Raw genomic sequence first — 21,051 nt, forward strand, 5'->3', positions numbered from 1 at the left:
TGTGGAAAGGTGTTTTTAACAATTGAAAACATCAAAACATCGATTCAGAATCAGATGAAAGATTATATGTTAAATGATTGTTTTTTTTTTTTGGAGAATGTTAAACGAATATTTGGTACCATACATTGAGCGATATATCTTCATGCGGTTGATAATTAAGTTATTATTCAGTTTTTTATAGTATGAAAATTGAAATCTTGGAAAGTAATATTGTAAAAATATTTTAAGCTAACATCTCACTTTTAATTTTACATTTTGTGTTGTATTGATTTTCTAAATTTATTGAGTTCGTTCTCTGGTTGAAAATTATGAGTATAAACATGTAGCATCACACGATAATTAATGGTCGGGCATATATTATTGTTGACGAACAAAATTGAAAAGAAATATGATATATTTAAAATGGTGTAGAGAATAAAATCATATATAATCATTTTAAAAAAGTATTGTATAGATTAATCTCTTTTTTTCACTAATATAGATTATGCATTTTAAGTGTAAGAGAAATTAACACCGTGTCATTTTTATTGGCATAATTTACATGTATATTCATAGTTATCAAAGTGAGTTGAGTTTGTTGGGTTGACTGTCTCGCTCCATTATATAGGTGGATTGGTTGACAAATTTTCAATCCGTCTAACCCCGCCCTGCTCTGCCAAGTGGTGGATTGCGGGCCAACCCGCCAAATATAACTAAAAATTGACGTGTCGACCCATCCCACCGCGCCGATTGACGGATTTTAGTGGATTGCGGGTTGACTCACATTTTCGGTCCGTTTTGACAACACTGTGTATATCTATATTTTCTATATTACATTATTAAAGTTGGGGAATTCATAATTAAAAGCTTATAAACTATTTTAAATAAGTTTAATCAAACATTTTATAACTAATTTTTGGTGTTTTGTTGGTATGTTTTCTAATAAATCAAAATACCGATTTTAAAAATTACAAAATATTATATTTTTATTTAATAAAAATATGTTCTTGAACCCATTGTAATAAATTTCAATATTATCTACATCTATCATATCCTTCCTAATAAAATATTTCTTTAGATTTATCTATACTTTTGAATTTTTAAACCCAACAGTCATATATATACTATACTATTAAAGTTAGGGAAGTCATTGGTACGTTTTCTAATATAAACCAAAATATCCATTTTCACAAATGACAAAATATTATATTTTTATTGTTTTAAAAAATTGTTATTAAACTCATTTTAGTAAATTTTCAATCTCATCTAAATCTATCATATCCTAATAAAATGTTTGTTTATCTTTATACATAATTTTGAATTTTCTATCACTCAAATTTGCAATACATCCTTATTTATTTTATTACTTTACTGATTTTCAGTAGTTTCATCATCCTTTTATGCATTTTTTATCTTATTAATAATTTAAATGACACATAATAACACAAAATTTTAAAATAAAAACAATAACTCTATTTAAATTTAGAAAATATTGGTGATAAAAAATGGTTATATAAGTGCATCGAATCGCTAATACTATTTTTATAATCGAGACATGGATAGTAACCAACTTTAATATGACATACCAATTTTTTTGTTCTATAAAATACATTTATCCCAGAATTATCATTATTTTTTTAAATAAAACGAAGAATAATAAATCAGTTATTAAAAGAGCGATATTAAATATAAAATGCTATGATATTATAATATTTCATCTAAAAATCTATTATATATAAATATAAAACAATATTTTAGAAAAAAAATTAATTTACGTGCACGCGGTCTAGTTTCATTTGAAGATGTTCAGTTTACTACAGTTCCATGGTTGTATGTTTATTTTATTCATTGATAGTATAATATAATTTATATTCATTAAATTTTACTCCTTTTAGATGAAAAGTGGAATGCGGATAAAATTACATTTCTTATCTTATAATTTGTTTTTTTATATTTTAAATCTGGTTAATAATTAATCATAAATATATTGTATCTTAAAGCAATCTCCATATTAAGATGGGGTAATATGGTATTTAAAAATTCAAAATATAACTTTTTTATTTTTAGATATTTTAGTTATATAGAATATATATAGAGATAAACTGAAAAATTTATTAAATAAGTTATTACTTTTTAAAAAAATTAAATAAAGATGAATTTTTTTTGGAAAAAATGAATAAAATTGCTACAAAAAATACAAGAATAAAAACTAAAATTTGATAATATAGAGGACTAAATCGATAAATTACAGGACAAAAAATACATTATCTCCAAAATCATATCATCATCCAGGATAATTCGGTCCTACCCCTGGGGTAAAACCCCATAGGGTAGGTGAAAACACATGATTGTTCCAAATTATGTGGGCTTCACATCATGATTGGACCAATGCGAAACTTCCACCTACCCCATGGGGGAGCCCACATGATTTGGATCAATCATGTGTTTTCACCTACCCCATGGGGTAGGATCGAAGTTTCTCATGATCCATTAAAAATTATTGTTTTCTCTCTTTTCAAAATACTAAATTTCTAATAAAAAAATTTTTGGGGATCGGCTGTGTGTGGAGAGGGGTGAATACACAATTTAAAATATTTTGAGCTACAATAGATCGTTCTTGAAATGTTCGAATATGAATTGAGCACCGATAAATTATATCGAGTTTGGTTACAAAATCAAGCGGAAAACACTCGAAATAATTCATCTAAAAACTGATTAAGCGATCTGAAAATCATTTAAAAAGATTGCAAGTTGAGATAGTAAAAATATTTTGGTTGAAGCATTTTATCAAACACTTTATATGCAATATTTTGGTATTTTAAAGAACACATAAAATTCTTCAACAAATCATCCAAAACAACGACAATAAGTAAATGCAATAAAGTAAAGATGCACACATTTGTTTATGGATGTTCGGAGCTCAATCTCATACGTCACCCATTCTTCCTTCTCGGAAGGATCTACTATAAGACTTTGGCTATTACAACGTCTTGTAATACTCCTACTCCAATCTTATGACTTATCCCACTGCCTAAGTAAGAAATCCTATATTCTCAACTCTCTCCAACGCATAACATTGAAGATACAAAGTTTACACATCTTCAACGTCTTTGTGCAAAGACTGTCATTTAACTAATCTATACAAATCACATAACAAATGTGTGTGAGTGAGTTGAGGTATGAAGAACTTGGCTGTGAAAGCTCAAAAAAATCTGTTGTGTTCTTCACACCAAGAGCAAGCTCTTGACTTAGCTAAATAATCTGTTTTGACGCTCTTTTCATGTGGAAAAGCTCTAACTAGCTGAATAATTTTTTGGTTGTCCACTCTCTCCTCTCTGCTCATTTTGCCTTATGATGAATGTGATATAAATAGCCTTCAAAGGGAATGTATCTGTTAGACACAATAATATGGATGTTGAAAAGGCTGCTGTACTTTTTCTGTCAACATAACGATCATATTCTATTTTTGGACTGCTGCTGGCCGGTTGAGAAGAGTTCAAAAAGGTGATAGCACCAGGTGACAGGTAGAGAGACCAGCTAACAGTACCATGACCGGTTGAGAGTAGGGGTGCAAACGAACCTAATCGAGCCGAATAATGGTAAAATTTTAAGGTTCGAATTCATCTCAATAAGAGTATATTCGAGCTCGATTCGAATCTCATTAATTTCAAATATTTTGGCTCGAGCTCGGCTCGAAATGAAGTTCGAGTTCGGCTCTAAACATTCGAACCTATTCGTGAAATATTGATCGGATATTATGGTTCAAAAAACTCGAAATGTTCGAAAATGTTCGAAATGTATATTTATTTATTATATAATTATATTATGTTAATTAAATATCAAGGCTCGCGAACTATTCGCGAACTATCGAACAAAATCCTTGACATATTGTCGATATCTCATCGTTGGTAGATGAGATCCTAGCATATGGTTAATACTCAAATCATGCATCCAACGGTTCGTATTTTTACACATAGGAGTAATTAATTATATATTGTTGACGTGGCAAATCATGAGACATTAAATCTATAATTGGGGTATTACTCATATGTTAGGTTGAAATCTACGTTCATACATTTTGACGAACACTAAAATTCCAACATTAATACGTGATTTTAGATACAAGACTTGATTATTAAAAATGACTGTCCAACTGAAAATAACCAAAAAAAAAGAAAAAAAGAAAAGTCACAACATATTTGATTTTATTTAAAAAACATAATCTCTCTCTAAAACCTTGAATTTAAAATATTAATAAAAATGGAATTAAAAAGTATAACAAGTAACAAGAAAGAGAGTAACACTTTTATGAGATAGTCTCACCCGTGAGACGGCTCAATCATATCTATATTTATAATAATAAGTAATATTTTTGGCATAAAATATAATATTTTTTAATGAATAACCCATATAAAATACTCATCTAAAAAAATGACATTTGAGATCATTTCATATAAGTTTTTGTTCAAAAGTAAATAGTTTAGAATAAATTTATTTATTAGGGTGCTTGCAACGGTGGCTTTTTTCCCAACTTCTAACTTGGAAAAAAAGCTGAACCTGCAGGCTGCTGCGTTGCAGCCTGCAGGTTCATGGGAAGAACCTGTAGCTGGCTTCCGAAAAAGGGAGCCAGCTATTACATTCCTTTAATATTAAAAAATAATAATAATAATTTTTTAATAATATGTATTTGAGTTGGGTTACATTCGCGCATCCACTCAAATAGCGTAATAAAATAATTTTTTATTATATTGGGTCCCACGCGTAAATTTTTTTTTTAAATTTATATTATTTCAAACGTAAATTAAACTAAAATACTGTGACCAATTCAGAATTCAACATTGAAATGTGTATAAGATAAGATTTTTGAAAGGATATACGTTTAAAAAATAATTTATTTTTCTAAAAAAAATTATTAAAAATAAAATAAAATCAAATATAAATAGATGTTTTTGCTTTCAGTATATTCATTCCAACTCCTCTTTTAAGCTTCGTCCAATTTACTTCACAAATCAAATGGCAGATAAATTCTCTGGTTCCTTTAACAATGATTTGGGTTCTCCAAATAGAGAAGAAAATCCAAACTTTTAAAATTCTCAATCTCGTTATCGTCTCAATCCTCGTCCTTCTGAATTTCCTTACTCATCTCATTTTTCACAAAATATTCCCACTGGTTCGAATTTTGTTCCTAATTTTTCACAAAATATTCCCACTGGTTCGAATATTGGTCCAAATTTTGCACAAAATATTTCCTCTGGTTCGAATATTGTTCCTAACCCTCAATTTTATCATCCAATGCACTCAGCCGAATATTATGCTCCAAGGGATGGCCCTCATATGATGTCACATCATTCTCAAGCTTTCCCTCATCCACCAGCATGGAACATATCACCAAGTGAATCTCAAAACTACGGTTTCGGAGGATCTGGATCCGATAGAGAGCCAACAACTCCAATTTCAAGATTCGGTTCTCAAATTCCACCACATTCGACCCAGCCTAGAATAAAAAATATTAACCTCGATGCTGATGATTCGGGTGCAAAACAAAAAAATGTTCATCGTAATAAAGGTAAGGTGATGTGGTCAACTGAGGAAGAGAAATGTCTTGCGAGAGCTTGGGGTACTACTACCAACGATCCAAAAGTTGGTAACGCACAAAAAAACAAGCATTTTTGGCAAAGTACCGCCACATACTATAATGATAATCGACCTGTGGGAACACCAATGAGAGAATGGAGTTCGATAAAGTCGCATTATTATCGTGTTATGCCAGATGTTGATAAGTTTTCGGGATGATACAACAATTTTCTCAACAATCGCGCTAATGGTCAAAGTGATGCTGATGTTTTAGCTGCTGCTCATGATATGTGGAAAACGTCAAACAAGAATAAGACATTCAAATACGAACATGTGTGGAAGATTGTGATGGAGTGCGAGAAATGGGCTCCCCAGTCACTTGGGCATCATTCTAACAAGAAGTCGAGAACATTCGAGTCAGAAGCATATTCATCTTCAACAAATCCCGATACTGATGATGCATTTGAAATTCGAGAACGCCCAATAGGGCAACAGAAGGCCAAAAGAAAGCAAAAGAGCAAGGTCAAAGATGACGAAGACTTCTCATTAAAATGGGAACAAAGGCAAGAATATCAAAGAGAAAAATTGGTTATGAGGGAAGCCGAACTAAGAAATAAGGAAGCTGAGTTAAGAAACAAGAAAGCTGAGATTAAGCAGAAAGAAGGCGAGATGCAACAAAAAGCACTTGAATTAGAACAAAAAAATTATGAAATAGTTACGAATGATACAAGTGGTATGACGGAGACTCAACTTTATTTGCATATGAAAGTAGTTGAAGCAATTACAAAGAGACGTGGGTGGCAGTAGATGTATTAGTTGTGTATGTTTATTTTCATATGTTATTTAAGTTTGTGTCTGTTGTTTGTATACGTTTATGTTTTTAAATTTTATGTCAGTCTTTGTTGGTTGTGTATGAATGCGATTAATTATGTTGTCTTTTATTATCAGCTTGTAATATATCAAGTTGTGTTTTATTTTGTTACATCACTGTATTGATTTAATTCAAAATTTTATAAATAAATTACAAATAAAAATAAAATAACCATAAAAAATTGTTTATAGTAAAAAAATCAATGCAGTGCAAAGGATAGTATAACATTTTATTTGTGTAACGAATATAATATCGTTGAATTGCGTGCAACGGATATTATTGCATTGAATTACGTGCAACGGATAGTATTGCATTGATTTGCGTGAAACTGATTGTTCAAAATTTAAACTTTCACTCTATAAATACACCAATGAAACTTTCATTTCTTTCATTCAATATTTTCATCTTTTCAACACTTATAATAAAAATGTCTGAAGATCCACGTCGTGCTTCAGAACGTTTCATTCGCGAGTTTTGGCGAAATGAGATGTGGAAAGATGCGGAAGATGATGTAGATAGAATGATGATTACGTTGCTTGAAGAAGAAGAACGTAGACTCCAAACCACCCAAAGGAATCCACGGTCTGGAAATTCAAGGAGATATGTGAATCGGGATCGTGAAGACGGACATTCTCGCCTTGTCAGAGATTATTTCTCCGAAAATCCTATATTCCACGCTCAAGTGTGTAACGCCCAGAAATTCGGCACGTAAATCCGCATGCATAACTAGGGGATTTAATAATTTTAAAATAATGTGAAAATGTGTCAAATTGTTTTTATGAGTGATTATTTAAATTATATGATTTATTTGAATGTTTTAAATAATTGTTTTTCGGCATTTAAATCTGTTTGATGTGATTTATGAATTTATTTGAGAAAGTTTATTTTATGATCGCGTAGGCGGGGCCGTGGACGGACGAGATGTTATTTTCACCCAAATTATTTTATGAATTTTTAGGAGCTTTAAAATATTATTTTAAGATATTTTGTCAAGAAAATTTTAGTATTTAATTATATATTTATTTAAGGATTTATTTTTAGCCAAAATAAGTCATTTTAATGACTTTTATTGATCTTTAAAAATCCTTTAATTCTATATTTCGTGATTTACTATTATATATCAGATTAGTAGATATTTTTAAAAGTTAAAAATCTTATATTTATGTTATATTATCTACCTAATCAATTTATATTAGTTATTATCCTATTTTCTACCTAATCTACCCAATATTAAACCCCAAATTTCTCCCTACCCTACGTCTCTCCCCACTCAGCCGACACCCTTCTTCCTCACCACCATTCTCACGAATTTTGACAGAAAACACTAGCTCTTAGCCGATCTCTTCAAGGTTTTGGTGTTCTTCGTCGTCCCGTCGTCCCGGCGAGCCCGATACGCGTCGATATCAACGTTTTGTTCAAATCTTCAACAAGGCACGTCTCGAATCCATTCTTGGCCACCATTTAAATCATATACACTGATTTTTACTATGAATGATTTGTTAATGCATGTGTTTTCAGAATTTAAGGATATTATTCATGATTCATGCATGTAATCACGTTTTTTATGCATAAGGCTCATGTTGACGAGTTTTCTGACCACGGCTTGATCGGGACTGCTGCACCTTTGTTAGGGGTCTGATCTAGGGTCCTTAGGGTCGGTTTGGAGGGCTGGTTCATGGCTGGAAAGGGCTGGAACCGGCCATATCTTCTGATGCGCAGCAGGTCGCGCAGGTTGAGCGAGGTTGGGAGATTTGCTCGTTCTCGGTCCACAGAGCGTATTTTAGGGTGATTCCAGTTAGGTTAGAAACCCAAGACCTTGGGGAAGATTTTTCAGGTGGTTCTACGGCCGGTTCTTGCCGGAGATTGGCGGCCGAATGGCCGGAAGTGGCTGCTCGCGTTCTGCGTGCGAGCAGAAACTAGGTCTAGAGTGTTTTGGTTCGTTCTTCTTCCACAGACCACGGTTTGAGGTAAAATTTGTTGGGTTAGAACCGTCTGGGTGTTGGCTAAGTATGAGAGGTGGTTTCACGGCCAAAGGTGGCCTGAGCAGGCGGCACGATCAGATTTTCTGAAGCCGCTCAGGGCTGCCTCGAGTTGGGCTTAGGGAGAGGTAAGCTAGGGTTGTGTCTTGTGTTTTGGCAGGCCGGGCTCCGCTTTTCGAGTCCGGGTCGGGTCTAAAATATAATGGGTCGAGTTAGTTGGTCCGGGTCTGGGTTATATTAGTTGAACTCGGGTATTTTTATTTTAAATTAAATAAGAGATTTAGTTAATAATTAATGGGTTTGGGTTTGACTTAATTAATTAATTACACTAATTTAATATTAATTTTGGGCTTAAATAATTAATGAAGTGAGCCCACTAATTTTTCATGGGCCGTGTGATTCATGAGAATTATTGGGCCAAGTTGTGTCGGGTTTAGTAATTTTATCAGTCAAATTTATAAGTTAATGGTTAGTTAATAATTTTATTAATTTAACTTTAAGTTAATAAGTTGATGGGCCTAAATTATGTTTTTAGTGAGCCCATTAGTTTTTCATGGGCCTGGGGGCCCATGAACTTAATGGGCCAGGTCAGGTTGGGCTTTTGGGTTTTTGAGTCAGTCTAGAAATTTATGGGTTTAAGTTAAGTGGTCAGCAGCTCGAACAAGTCCTTGGAAAAATAAATGTCCGTAAATATATATTTAATTAATGCATGCATTTTTATTAGATATATAAGTAAGATTTTTTTTAAGAAAATAAATTAAATATATTTACGGACAAATTTTCATGAAATAAAGAAATAATGAGAATTTTTAAGTTCATGCATCATGTAATATTTTTTTTATGATCAGTTTAATTAAATGCATGTTACGAAAAATATATTTTTATGGAAGTTGAAGTGAAGGTGGAAAGTGATGTGGTTGGAGGCCGGGATACCTGGGCCCGGTGACCTTCCTAATGATGTATAAGTATGATGAGCTTATGGATCCAGCTGAGAGGGCTGGTGAAGTGGCAGCACAGAGATGGAAATCCCACCGCCGCGTACGTTGGTTTATAGATTGATCAATCGCTCAGTATGATGCCACCGACATGGATACGACCTGTTGAGAACTAAGAAATTATGATAAGACATTTTATGAGATTTATTAAATATGATGTTTATGTTTAGCATGATGATGAAGCATTATAATTATTTATTCATGTTTATATGCATAATATTTTAAGAGCATGCACGTATAATTATTATTCACGTATTTTATATGATGTGTGCTTGTGTGTGATTTCATTTTGTTATATAAGGATAGAACGTGCTGAGCCTCTAGGCTCACTAGATTTAAATGGTGCAGGTGAGCAGAATGTTAATGAAGTTAATGTGTTTCCGACTGGTGGCGAGGGTATATGAGTATCCAGGCGGCTAGAACCCGTGACCATTGCTCTAAGATGATTTTTATGTTGAGACTAGAACATATATTTCCGCATATGTATTATTATTATAGATTTTTAGTATATGCATGGATTTTACATTTAAGTAATTATTTTCTAAGTTTTCATGAATTTTTGTGAAAGAAATATTATTTAGGAATTTTATTATGACATTCTTATAAATTATTATTTAGTAATTAGTTTTAAGTATTTAATTGCATGCGAGTACTTTTATTATATTTATTGTGTATATGTATTTTAAATTAAGTAAAGTATTTTTTTTAAAGTACGATATATATATGTATGGGCATATATATATTTATATTTATTATTTTATAGTTAGAGAGTTATTTTTTTTAAAAAAAAAATTTCACTAGAAGTCCTAGGATGTTTCATTTGGTATCAGAGCCTTGGTCCTTGGAGGGTGACTAGCCTGCTACTCGGAGCTCAGAAACCGCACTGCCAGTCTGTAAGTTTTAAGTGTTTTAAATTATGATTTATGCATGGGACACATGAGTTATGTTTTTATTTATTTATGAAAATGAGAATTTAAAGTTACGACAGTCTTAAAGTCAAAAATATTAGTTATGCATGGCGATTTACGTAAAGAAATATGTGGTGGTACAGAATGCCTCCGAGACCAGTGAACAGACGTGGGGGACCTCCACCTCCACCTCCGCAGAACCCTCTTTCAGCATTGGAGCAGGCCAATGCAACCATGATGGCTGGGATCACTGCTTTGTTAGAGCAGCAAGCTACTCGGCCTAGGCTTACCCACGATGAGGATGTGGCTGAGCGGTTCCAGAAGAAGGGACCCAAGGAGTTTACAGGCACCACTGATCCGCTCATTGCCGAGGGATGGATCCGATCACTAGAGTCTATCTTTGACTACATGGGGATTACAGATGTGGACAGAGTCAAGTGTGCAGTTTATATGATGAGAGGGGATGCAGCCTCTTGGTGGGAAGGCGCTGTTAGAGGCGTGAACCTACCTACTTTGACTTGGATAGAGTTCAGACGTATGTTCTTTGCCAAGTATTTCACTGAGGATGTGCGCAGCCGCATGATCCGGGAGTTCATGAGTCTCCGTCAGGGGGACAAGTCTGTGGTGGAGTACATTACACAGTTCGAGAGGAGGTGTCGCTTCGTACCCCTTATTGTTGACAGTGCACCGGAGAAATTGAGACAGTTTGTTGATGGGCTTAGGGCGGACATCAAGCATGATGTACGCATGATGGACGTCACCACTTATGAGGCAGCGGTGAGTAGGGCACTACGATCCGAGGAGGGTAGGAAGGATATCTTGAGGGAGCAGCAGAGGAAGAGGCAGCTCCAAACATCGTACCATGAGTCGTATCCACAGCAGGATGCAAAGAAGCAGTCTACTGGGCCGTCGAAAGGCCCAAATCCACTGAGAAAGCAAGGAGCTATCGTTCCTCGTGCAGAAGCACTACCTCTCTGCCAGAAATGCCAGAAGCCCCATCCAGGACCGTGTATGAAGGGATCAGGCATGTGCTACCATTGCAAGGAACCGGGACACATTATGATGCATTGTCCCAAGAAGAATGCTGCAGGACGAGTCTATGTGATGCAGGCAGAGGAAGCAGCACCGGATACTTTGCGCATCACGGGTAATTTTATTTAATGCATTAAATTTGTCGTATTTGGATTGCTCGATTCGGAACTACACGGAGAAACTTGTTCTTGCCTAGAGTTCGTTTCAATTTCGAGGACGAAATTCCGTTTAAGGGGGAGAGAATTGTAACGCCCAGAAATTCGGCACGTAAATCCGCATGCATAACTAGGGGATTTAATAATTTTAAAATAATGTGAAAATGTGTCAAATTGTTTTTATGAGTGATTATTTAAATTATATGATTTATTTGAATGTTTTAAATAATTGTTTTTCGGCATTTAAATCTGTTTGATGTGATTTATGAATTTATTTGAGAAAGTTTATTTTATGATCGCGTAGGCGGGGCCGTGGACGGACGAGATGTTATTTTCACCCAAATTATTTTATGAATTTTTAGGAGCTTTAAAATATTATTTTAAGATATTTTGTCAAGAAAATTTTAGTATTTAATTATATATTTATTTAAGGATTTATTTTTAGCCAAAATAAGTCATTTTAATGACTTTTATTGATCTTTAAAAATCCTTTAATTCTATATTTCGTGATTTACTATTATATCAGATTAGTAGATATTTTTAAAAGTTAAAAATCTTATATTTATGTTATATTATCTACCTAATCAATTTATATTAGTTATTATCCTATTTTCTACCTAATCTACCCAATATTAAACCCCAAATTTCTCCCTACCCTACGTCTCTCCCCACTCAGCCGACACCCTTCTTCCTCACCACCATTCTCACGAATTTTGACAGAAAACACTAGCTCTTAGCCGATCTCTTCAAGGTTTTGGTGTTCTTCGTCGTCCCGTCGTCCCGGCGAGCCCGATACGCGTCGATATCAACGTTTTGTTCAAATCTTCAACAAGGCACGTCTCGAATCCATTCTTGGCCACCATTTAAATCATATACACTGATTTTTACTATGAATGATTTGTTAATGCATGTGTTTTCAGAATTTAAGGATATTATTCATGATTCATGCATGTAATCACGTTTTTTATGCATAAGGCTCATGTTGACGAGTTTTCTGACCACGGCTTGATCGGGACTGCTGCACCTTTGTTAGGGGTCTGATCTAGGGTCCTTAGGGTCGGTTTGGAGGGCTGGTTCATGGCTGGAAAGGGCTGGAACCGGCCATATCTTCTGATGCGCAGCAGGTCGCGCAGGTTGAGCGAGGTTGGGAGATTTGCTCGTTCTCGGTCCACAGAGCGTATTTTAGGGTGATTCCAGTTAGGTTAGAACCCCAAGACCTTGGGGAAGATTTTTCAGGTGGTTCGCCGGCCGGTTCTTGCCGGAGATTGGCGGCCGAACGGCCGGAAGTGGCTGCTCGCGTTCTGCGTGCGAGCAGAAACTAGGTCTAGAGTGTTTTGGTTCGTTCTTCTTCCACAGACCACGGTTTGAGGTAAAATTTGTTGGGTTAGAACCGTCTGGGTGTTGGATAAGTATGAGAGGTGGTTTCACGGCCAAAGGTGGCCTGAGCAGGCGGCACGATCAGATTTTCTGAAGCCGCTCAGGGCTGCCTCGAGTTGGGCTTAGGGAGAGGTAAGCTAGGGTTGTGTCTTGTGTTTTGGCAGGCCGGGCTCCGCTTTTCGAGTCCGGGTCGGGTCTAAAATATAATGGGTCGAGTTAGTTGGTCCGGGTCTGGGTTATATTAGTTGAACTCGGGTATTTTTATTTTAAATTAAATAAGAGATTTAGTTAATAATTAATGGGTTTGGGCTTGACTTAATTAATTAATTACACTAATTTAATATTAATTTTGGGCTTAAATAATTAATGAAGTGAGCCCACTAATTTTTCATGGGCCGTGTGATTCATGAGAATTATTGGGCCAAGTTGTGTCGGGTTTAGTAATTTTATCAGTCAAATTTATAAGTTAATGGTTAGTTAATAATTTTATTAATTTAACTTTAAGTTAATAAGTTGATGGGCCTAAATTATGTTTTTAGTGAGCCCATTAGTTTTTCATGGGCCTGGGGGCCCATGAACTTAATGGGCCAGGTCAGGTTGGGCTTTTGGGTTTTTGAGTCAGTCTAGAAATTTATGGGTTTAAGTTAAGTGGTCAGCAGCTCGAACAAGTCCTTGGAAAAATAAATGTCCGTAAATATATATTTAATTAATGCATGCATTTTTATTAGATATATAAGTAAGATTTTTTTTAAGAAAATAAATTAAATATATATTTACGGACAAATTTTCATGAAATAAAGAAATAATGAGAATTTTTAAGTTCATGCATCATGTAATATTTTTTTTATGATCAGTTTAATTAAATGCATGTTACGAAAAATATATTTTTATGGAAGTTGAAGTGAAGGTGGAAAGTGATGTGGTTGGAGGCCGGGATACCTGGGCCCGGTGACCTTCCTAATGATGTATAAGTATGATGAGCTTATGGATCCAGCTGAGAGGGCTGGTGAAGTGGCAGCACAGAGATGGAAATCCCACCGCCGCGTACGTTGGTTTATAGATTGATCAATCGCTCAGTATGATGCCACCGACATGGATACGACCTGTTGAGAACTAAGAAATTATGATAAGACATTTTATGAGATTTATTAAATATGATGTTTATGTTTAGCATGATGATGAAGCATTATAATTATTTATTCATGTTTATATGCATAATATTTTAAGAGCATGCACGTATAATTATTATTCACGTATTTTATATGATGTGTGCTTGTGTGTGATTTCATTTTGTTATATAAGGATAGAACGTGCTGAGCCTCTAGGCTCACTAGATTTAAATGGTGCAGGTGAGCAGAATGTTAATGAAGTTAATGTGTTTCCGACTGGTGGCGAGGGTATATGAGTATCCAGGCGGCTAGAACCCGTGACCATTGCTCTAAGATGATTTTTATGTTGAGACTAGAACATATATTTCCGCATATGTATTATTATTATAGATTTTTAGTATATGCATGGATTTTACATTTAAGTAATTATTTTCTAAGTTTTCATGAATTTTTGTGAAAGAAATATTATTTAGGAATTTTATTATGACATTCTTATAAATTATTATTTAGTAATTAGTTTTAAGTATTTAATTGCATGCGAGTACTTTTATTATATTTATTGTGTATATGTATTTTAAATTAAGTAAAGTATTTTTTTTAAAGTACGATATATATATGTATGGGCATATATATATTTATATTTATTATTTTATAGTTAGAGAGTTATTTTTTTTAAAAAAAAAAATTTCACTAGAAGTCCTAGGATGTTTCATTTGGTATCAGAGCCTTGGTCCTTGGAGGGTGACTAGCCTGCTACTCGGAGCTCAGAAACCGCACTGCCAGTCTGTAAGTTTTAAGTGTTTTAAATTATGATTTATGCATGGGACACATGAGTTATGTTTTTATTTATTTATGAAAATGAGAATTTAAAGTTACGACAGTCTTAAAGTCAAAAATATTAGTTATGCATGGCGATTTACGTAAAGAAATATGTGGTGGTACAGAATGCCTCCGAGACCAGTGAACAGACGTGGGGGACCTCCACCTCCACCTCCGCAGAACCCTCTTTCAGCATTGGAGCAGGCCAATGCAACCATGATGGCTGGGATCACTGCTTTGTTAGAGCAGCAAGCTACTCGGCCTAGGCTTACCCACGATGAGGATGTGGCTGAGCGGTTCCAGAAGAAGGGACCCAAGGAGTTTACAGGCACCACTGATCCGCTCATTGCCGAGGGATGGATCCGATCACTAGAGTCTATCTTTGACTACATGGGGATTACAGATGTGGACAGAGTCAAGTGTGCAGTTTATATGATGAGAGGGGATGCAGCCTCTTGGTGGGAAGGCGCTGTTAGAGGCGTGAACCTACCTACTTTGACTTGGATAGAGTTCAGACGTATGTTCTTTGCCAAGTATTTCACTGAGGATGTGCGCAGCCGCATGATCCGGGAGTTCATGAGTCTCCGTCAGGAGGACAAGTCTGTGGTGGAGTACATTACACAGTTCGAGAGGAGGTGTCGCTTCGTACCCCTTATTGTTGACAGTGCACCGGAGAAATTGAGACAGTTTGTTGATGGGCTTAGGGCGGACATCAAGCATGATGTACGCATGATGGACGTCACCACTTATGAGGCAGCGGTGAGTAGGGCACTACGATCCGAGGAGGGTAGGAAGGATATCTTGAGGAGCAGCAGAGGAAGAGGCAGCTCCAAACATCGTACCATGAGTCGTATCCACAGCAGGATGCAAAGAAGCAGTCTACTGGGCCGTCGAAAGGCCCAAATCCACTGAGAAAGCAAGGAGCTATCGTTCCTCGTGCAGAAGCACTACCTCTCTGCCAGAAATGCCAGAAGCCCCATCCAGGACCGTGTATGAAGGGATCAGGCATGTGCTACCATTGCAAGGAACCGGGACACATTATGATGCATTGTCCCAAGAAGAATGCTGCAGGACGAGTCTATGTGATGCAGGCAGAGGAAGCAGCACCGGATACTTTGCGCATCACGGGTAATTTTATTTAATGCATTAAATTTGTCGTATTTGGATTGCTCGATTCGGAACTACACGGAGAAACTTGTTCTTTCCTAGAGTTCGTTTCAATTTCGAGGACGAAATTCCGTTTAAGGGGGAGAGAATTGTAACGCCCAGAAATTCGGCACGTAAATCCGCATGCATAACTAGGGGATTTAATAATTTTAAAATAATGTGAAAATGTGTCAAATTGTTTTTATGAGTGATTATTTAAATTATATGATTTATTTGAATGTTTTAAATAATTGTTTTTCGGCATTTAAATCTGTTTGATGTGATTTATGAATTTATTTGAGAAAGTTTATTTTATGATCGCGTAGGCGGGGCCGTGGACGGACGAGATGTTATTTTCACCCAAATTATTTTATGAATTTTTAGGAGCTTTAAAATATTATTTTAAGATATTTTGTCAAGAAAATTTTAGTATTTAATTATATATTTATTTAATGATTTATTTTTAGCCAAAATAAGTCATTTTAATGACTTTTATTGATCTTTAAAAATCCTTTAATTCTATATTTCGTGATTTACTATTATATATCAGATTAGTAGATATTTTTAAAAGTTAAAAATCTTATATTTATGTTATATTATCTACCTAATCAATTTATATTAGTTATTATCCTATTTTCTACCTAATCTACCCAATATTAAACCCCAAATTTCTCCCTACCCTACGTCTCTCCCCACTCAGCCGACACCCTTCTTCCTCACCACCATTCTCACGAATTTTGACAGAAAACACTAGCTCTTAGCCGATCTCTTCAAGGTTTTGGTGTTCTTCGTCGTCCCGTCGTCCCGGCGAGCCCGATACGCGTCGATATCAACGTTTTGTTCAAATCTTCAACAAGGCACGTCTCGAATCCATTCTTGGCCACCATTTAAATCATATACACTGATTTTTACTATGAATGATTTGTTAATGCATGTGTTTTCAGAATTTAAGGATATTATTCATGATTCATGCATGTAATCACGTTTTTTATGCATAAGGCTCATGTTGACGAGTTTTCTGACCACGGCTTGATCGGGACTGCTGCACCTTTGTTAGGGGTCTGATCTAGGGTCCTTAGGGTCGGTTTGGAGGGCTGGTTCATGGCTGGAAAGGGCTGGAACCGGCCATATCTTCTGATGCGCAGCAGGTCGCGCAGGTTGAGCGAGGTTGGGAGATTTGCTCGTTCTCGGTCCACAGAGCGTATTTTAGGGTGATTCCAGTTAGGTTAGAAACCCAAGACCTTGGGGAAGATTTTTCAGGTGGTTCTACGGCCGGTTCTTGCCGGAGATTGGCGGCCGAATGGCCGGAAGTGGCTGCTCGCGTTCTGCGCGCGAGCAGAAACTAGGTCTAGAGTGTTTTGGTTCGTTCTTCTTCCACAGACCACGGTTTGAGGTAAAATTTGTTGGGTTAGAACCGTCTGGGTGTTGGCTAAGTATGAGAGGTGGTTTCACGGCCAAAGGTGGCCTGAGCAGGCGGCACGATCAGATTTTTTGAAGCCGCTCAGGGCTGCCTCGAGTTGGGCTTAGGGAGAGGTAAGCTAGGGTTGTGTCTTGTGTTTTGGCAGGCCGGGCTCCGCTTTTCGAGTCCGGGTCGGGTCTAAAATATAATGGGTCGAGTTAGTTGGTCCGGGTCTGGGTTATATTAGTTGAACTCGGGTATTTTTATTTTAAATTAAATAAGAGATTTAGTTAATAATTAATGGGTTTGGGCTTGACTTAATTAATTAATTACACTAATTTAATATTAATTTTGGGCTTAAATAATTAATGAAGTGAGCCCACTAATTTTTCATGGGCCGTGTGATTCATGAAAATTATTGGACCAAGTTGTGTCGGGTTTAGTAATTTTATCAGTCAAATTTATAAGTTAATGGTTAGTTAATAATTTTATTAATTTAACTTTAAGTTAATAAGTTGATGGGCCTAAATTATGATTTTAGTGAGCCCATTAGTTTTTCATGGGCCTGGGGGCCCATGAACTTAATGGGCCAGGTCAGGTTGGGCTTTTGGATTTTTGAGTCAGTCTAGAAATTTATGGGTTTAAGTTAAGTGGTCAGCAGCTCGAACAAGTCATTGGAAAAATAAATGTCCGTAAATATATATTTAATTAATGCATGCATTTTTATTAGATATATAAGTAAGATTTTTTTTAAGAAAATAAATTAAATATATATTTACGGACAAATTTTCATGAAATAAAGAAATAATGAGAATTTTTAAGTTCATGCATCATGTAATATTTTTTTTATGATCAGTTTAATTAAATGCATGTTACGAAAAATATATTTTTATGGAAGTTGAAGTGAAGGTGGAAAGTGATGTGGTTGGAGGCCGGGATACCTGGGCCCGGTGACCTTCCTAATGATGTATAAGTATGATGAGCTTATGGATCCAGCTGAGAGGGCTGGTGAAGTGGCAGCACAGAGGTGGAAATCCCACCGCCGCGTACGTTGGTTTATAGATTGATCAATCGCTCAGTATGATGCCATCGACATGGATACGACCTGTTGAGAACTAAGAAATTATGATAAGACATTTTATGAGATTTATTAAATATGATGTTTATGTTTAGCATGATGATGAAGCATTATAATTATTTATTCATGTTTATATGCATAATATTTTAAGAGCATGCACGTATAATTATTATTCACGTATTTTATATGATGTGTGCTTGTGTGTGGTTTCATTTTGTTATATAAGGATAGAACGTGCTGAGCCTCTAGGCTCACTAGATTTAAATGGTGCAGGTGAGCAGAATGTTAATGAAGTTAATGTGTTTCCGACTGGTGGCGAGGGTATATGAGTATCCAGGCGGCTAGAACCCGTGACCATTGCTCTAAGATGATTTTTATGTTGAGACTAGAACATATATTTCCGCATATGTATTATTATTATAGATTTTTAGTATATGCATGGATTTTACATTTAAGTAATTATTTTCTAAGTTTTCATGAATTTTTGTGAAAGAAATATTATTTAGGAATTTTATTATGACATTCTTATAAATTATTATTTAGTAATTAGTTTTAAGTATTTAATTGCATGCGAGTACTTTTATTGTATTTATTGTGTATATGTATTTTAAATTAAGTAAAGTATTTTTTTTAAAGTACGATATATATATATGTATGGGCATATATATATTTATATTTATTATTTTATAGTTAGAGAGTTATTTTTTTTAAAAAAAAAAATTTCACTAGAAGTTCTAGGATGTTTCAAAGTGTTTCGGAGGCGGTTTCGCATGCGCAGAGAATTATTCGTTGGCATAGTCGATGCTCTTACAAATAATTCAGACTACTTTCGATGAAGTAGAAACGCTGTAGGAAGACAGAGTTTGTCGCCACTTCAAAAATGCACAGCGGCTATTCGGCAGTTGGCATATGCAGCTCCGGCCGATTCTCTCGATGAGTACGTACGAATGGGTGAAAGAACTGCATTGGACTGCTTGATCAACTTCTGTCGATGCGTGATTGATGTGTTTGGGGCACGATATTTGAGAAGACCCAATGATGCAGACACTCAAAGATTACTTCAAATGCATGAAGATAAGCACGGCTTTCCTGAAATGTTGGGCAGCCTTGATTGCATGCACTGGGAGTGGAGGAATTGTCCTGTAGCTTGGAAGGGACAATATACTAGAGGTGATTACGGTGTCCCAACGATAATTCTTGAAGCAGTCGCATCTACAGACTTGTGGATATGACATGCTTTTTTTGGCGTTGCAGGATCGCGTAATGATATAAATGTTCTTAACGAATCACCATTGTTCAACGCCATCCTACAAGGAAATGCTCCGAATGTTCAATTCTCAGTGAATGGAACAAATTATACAAAATGATATTATCTTACAGATGGAATCTACCCAGAATGGGCTGCTTTCGTCAAGAGCTTTCCATGCCCAGAGGATCCCAAGAGGAAAAAATTGAAGGAGAGACAAGAGTCTGCAAGAAAGGACGTTGAACGGGCGTTTGGAGTGCTCCAAGCTCGTTGGACAATAATTAGAGGTCCTGCACGATCTTATTACAAGAATGATTTAAAGAATATCATGTACACATGTATTATTTTGCACAACATGATTATTGAGGATGAGTGAGATGAATCTATCAACTGATCGGATGAAGACACTCCTCCACCTGCACGAGTTGTCATGGGATCTACCCAAGAATTTCGAGAGTACCTCAATAATTATAGTGAGCTACGTGACAGAGAAGCACATCACCAACTTCGAGCCGACTTGGTTGAATACATGTGGGCACTAGACGGAAACAATTAGTGAGGAACAACTTTATCATTAAATATTTTTATTGTGCACATTTATGCTTTTTTAAAATTTATCTCAGTCTTTGTCAATTGTGCACTTTTATATTTTTTAATTTTAATTTATGTTGATCTTTATTTGTTGCGTATAACCATGATTCATGAATTCACGCTTTATTATTAATTATTAATATTTTCATCATATCATTTTTATTTTATTAAATATTCATTATAACACTTAAAATATTGTATTTAGTCACCATAATGAAACTTTTAAAATTAACTATATTTTGAGTAAAGATTAATTAAATGAATAAAAATATTAAAACATAATTATATTTAAATAAAGAAAAATAATATAAAATAATTAATCTAATTACTTTACATTAATTTACGTAATCACTTAAAAATATTAAAAACATAATTAATCAAATATAATTAAGTGCATAAAAAATTAACATTTAATTTATTTAATAATTTTGCGTATTTAACTTTATTTAACATAAAATTCATTTTATTATATTATAAATTATAAATTTAAATTTTTAGGTAATAATTAATAATAATAATATAATATGTGTAGAAATGATTAGTAGGACCCGTAAAAAAGTTATTTTTTGGGTTTAAGATTATGGAAAAAAGTTATAAAAATTTTGTTTTGAGATGATAAATATATTTAATGATAGGTCCTACGATAAAGTTGGATTTTTAGGTTAAGAACTGCGGGTACCCTTAGCCCATTAAATACGTGCATGTCATGGGATATTCGGCCCGCTTGACCACCGCCAACAAAGATGCCACGCGGTGCATGCGTATTCTATCTCTATATAAACCCCTCCTTAAT

At 35.0% G+C, this 21,051-nt stretch overlaps 1 protein-coding gene across 1 annotated transcript; it reads left to right on the forward strand.

The window, feature by feature from the left end:
- The first annotated feature begins 19,368 nt into the window (after nucleotides 1-19,368).
- Nucleotides 19,369-20,043, forward strand: LOC140890273 (uncharacterized). Its single transcript, XM_073298034.1, has 3 exons — nucleotides 19,369-19,591; nucleotides 19,676-19,681; nucleotides 19,802-20,043. Exons 1-3 carry the CDS (start codon nucleotides 19,369-19,371, stop codon nucleotides 20,041-20,043), a joined length of 471 nt encoding a protein of 156 aa, XP_073154135.1.
- Nucleotides 20,044-21,051: the final 1,008 nt, after the last annotated feature.

Source organism: Henckelia pumila, chromosome 3 (genome assembly GCF_033568475.1).
Source record: "Henckelia pumila isolate YLH828 chromosome 3, ASM3356847v2, whole genome shotgun sequence".
Classification (NCBI taxonomy): domain Eukaryota; kingdom Viridiplantae; phylum Streptophyta; class Magnoliopsida; order Lamiales; family Gesneriaceae; genus Henckelia; species Henckelia pumila.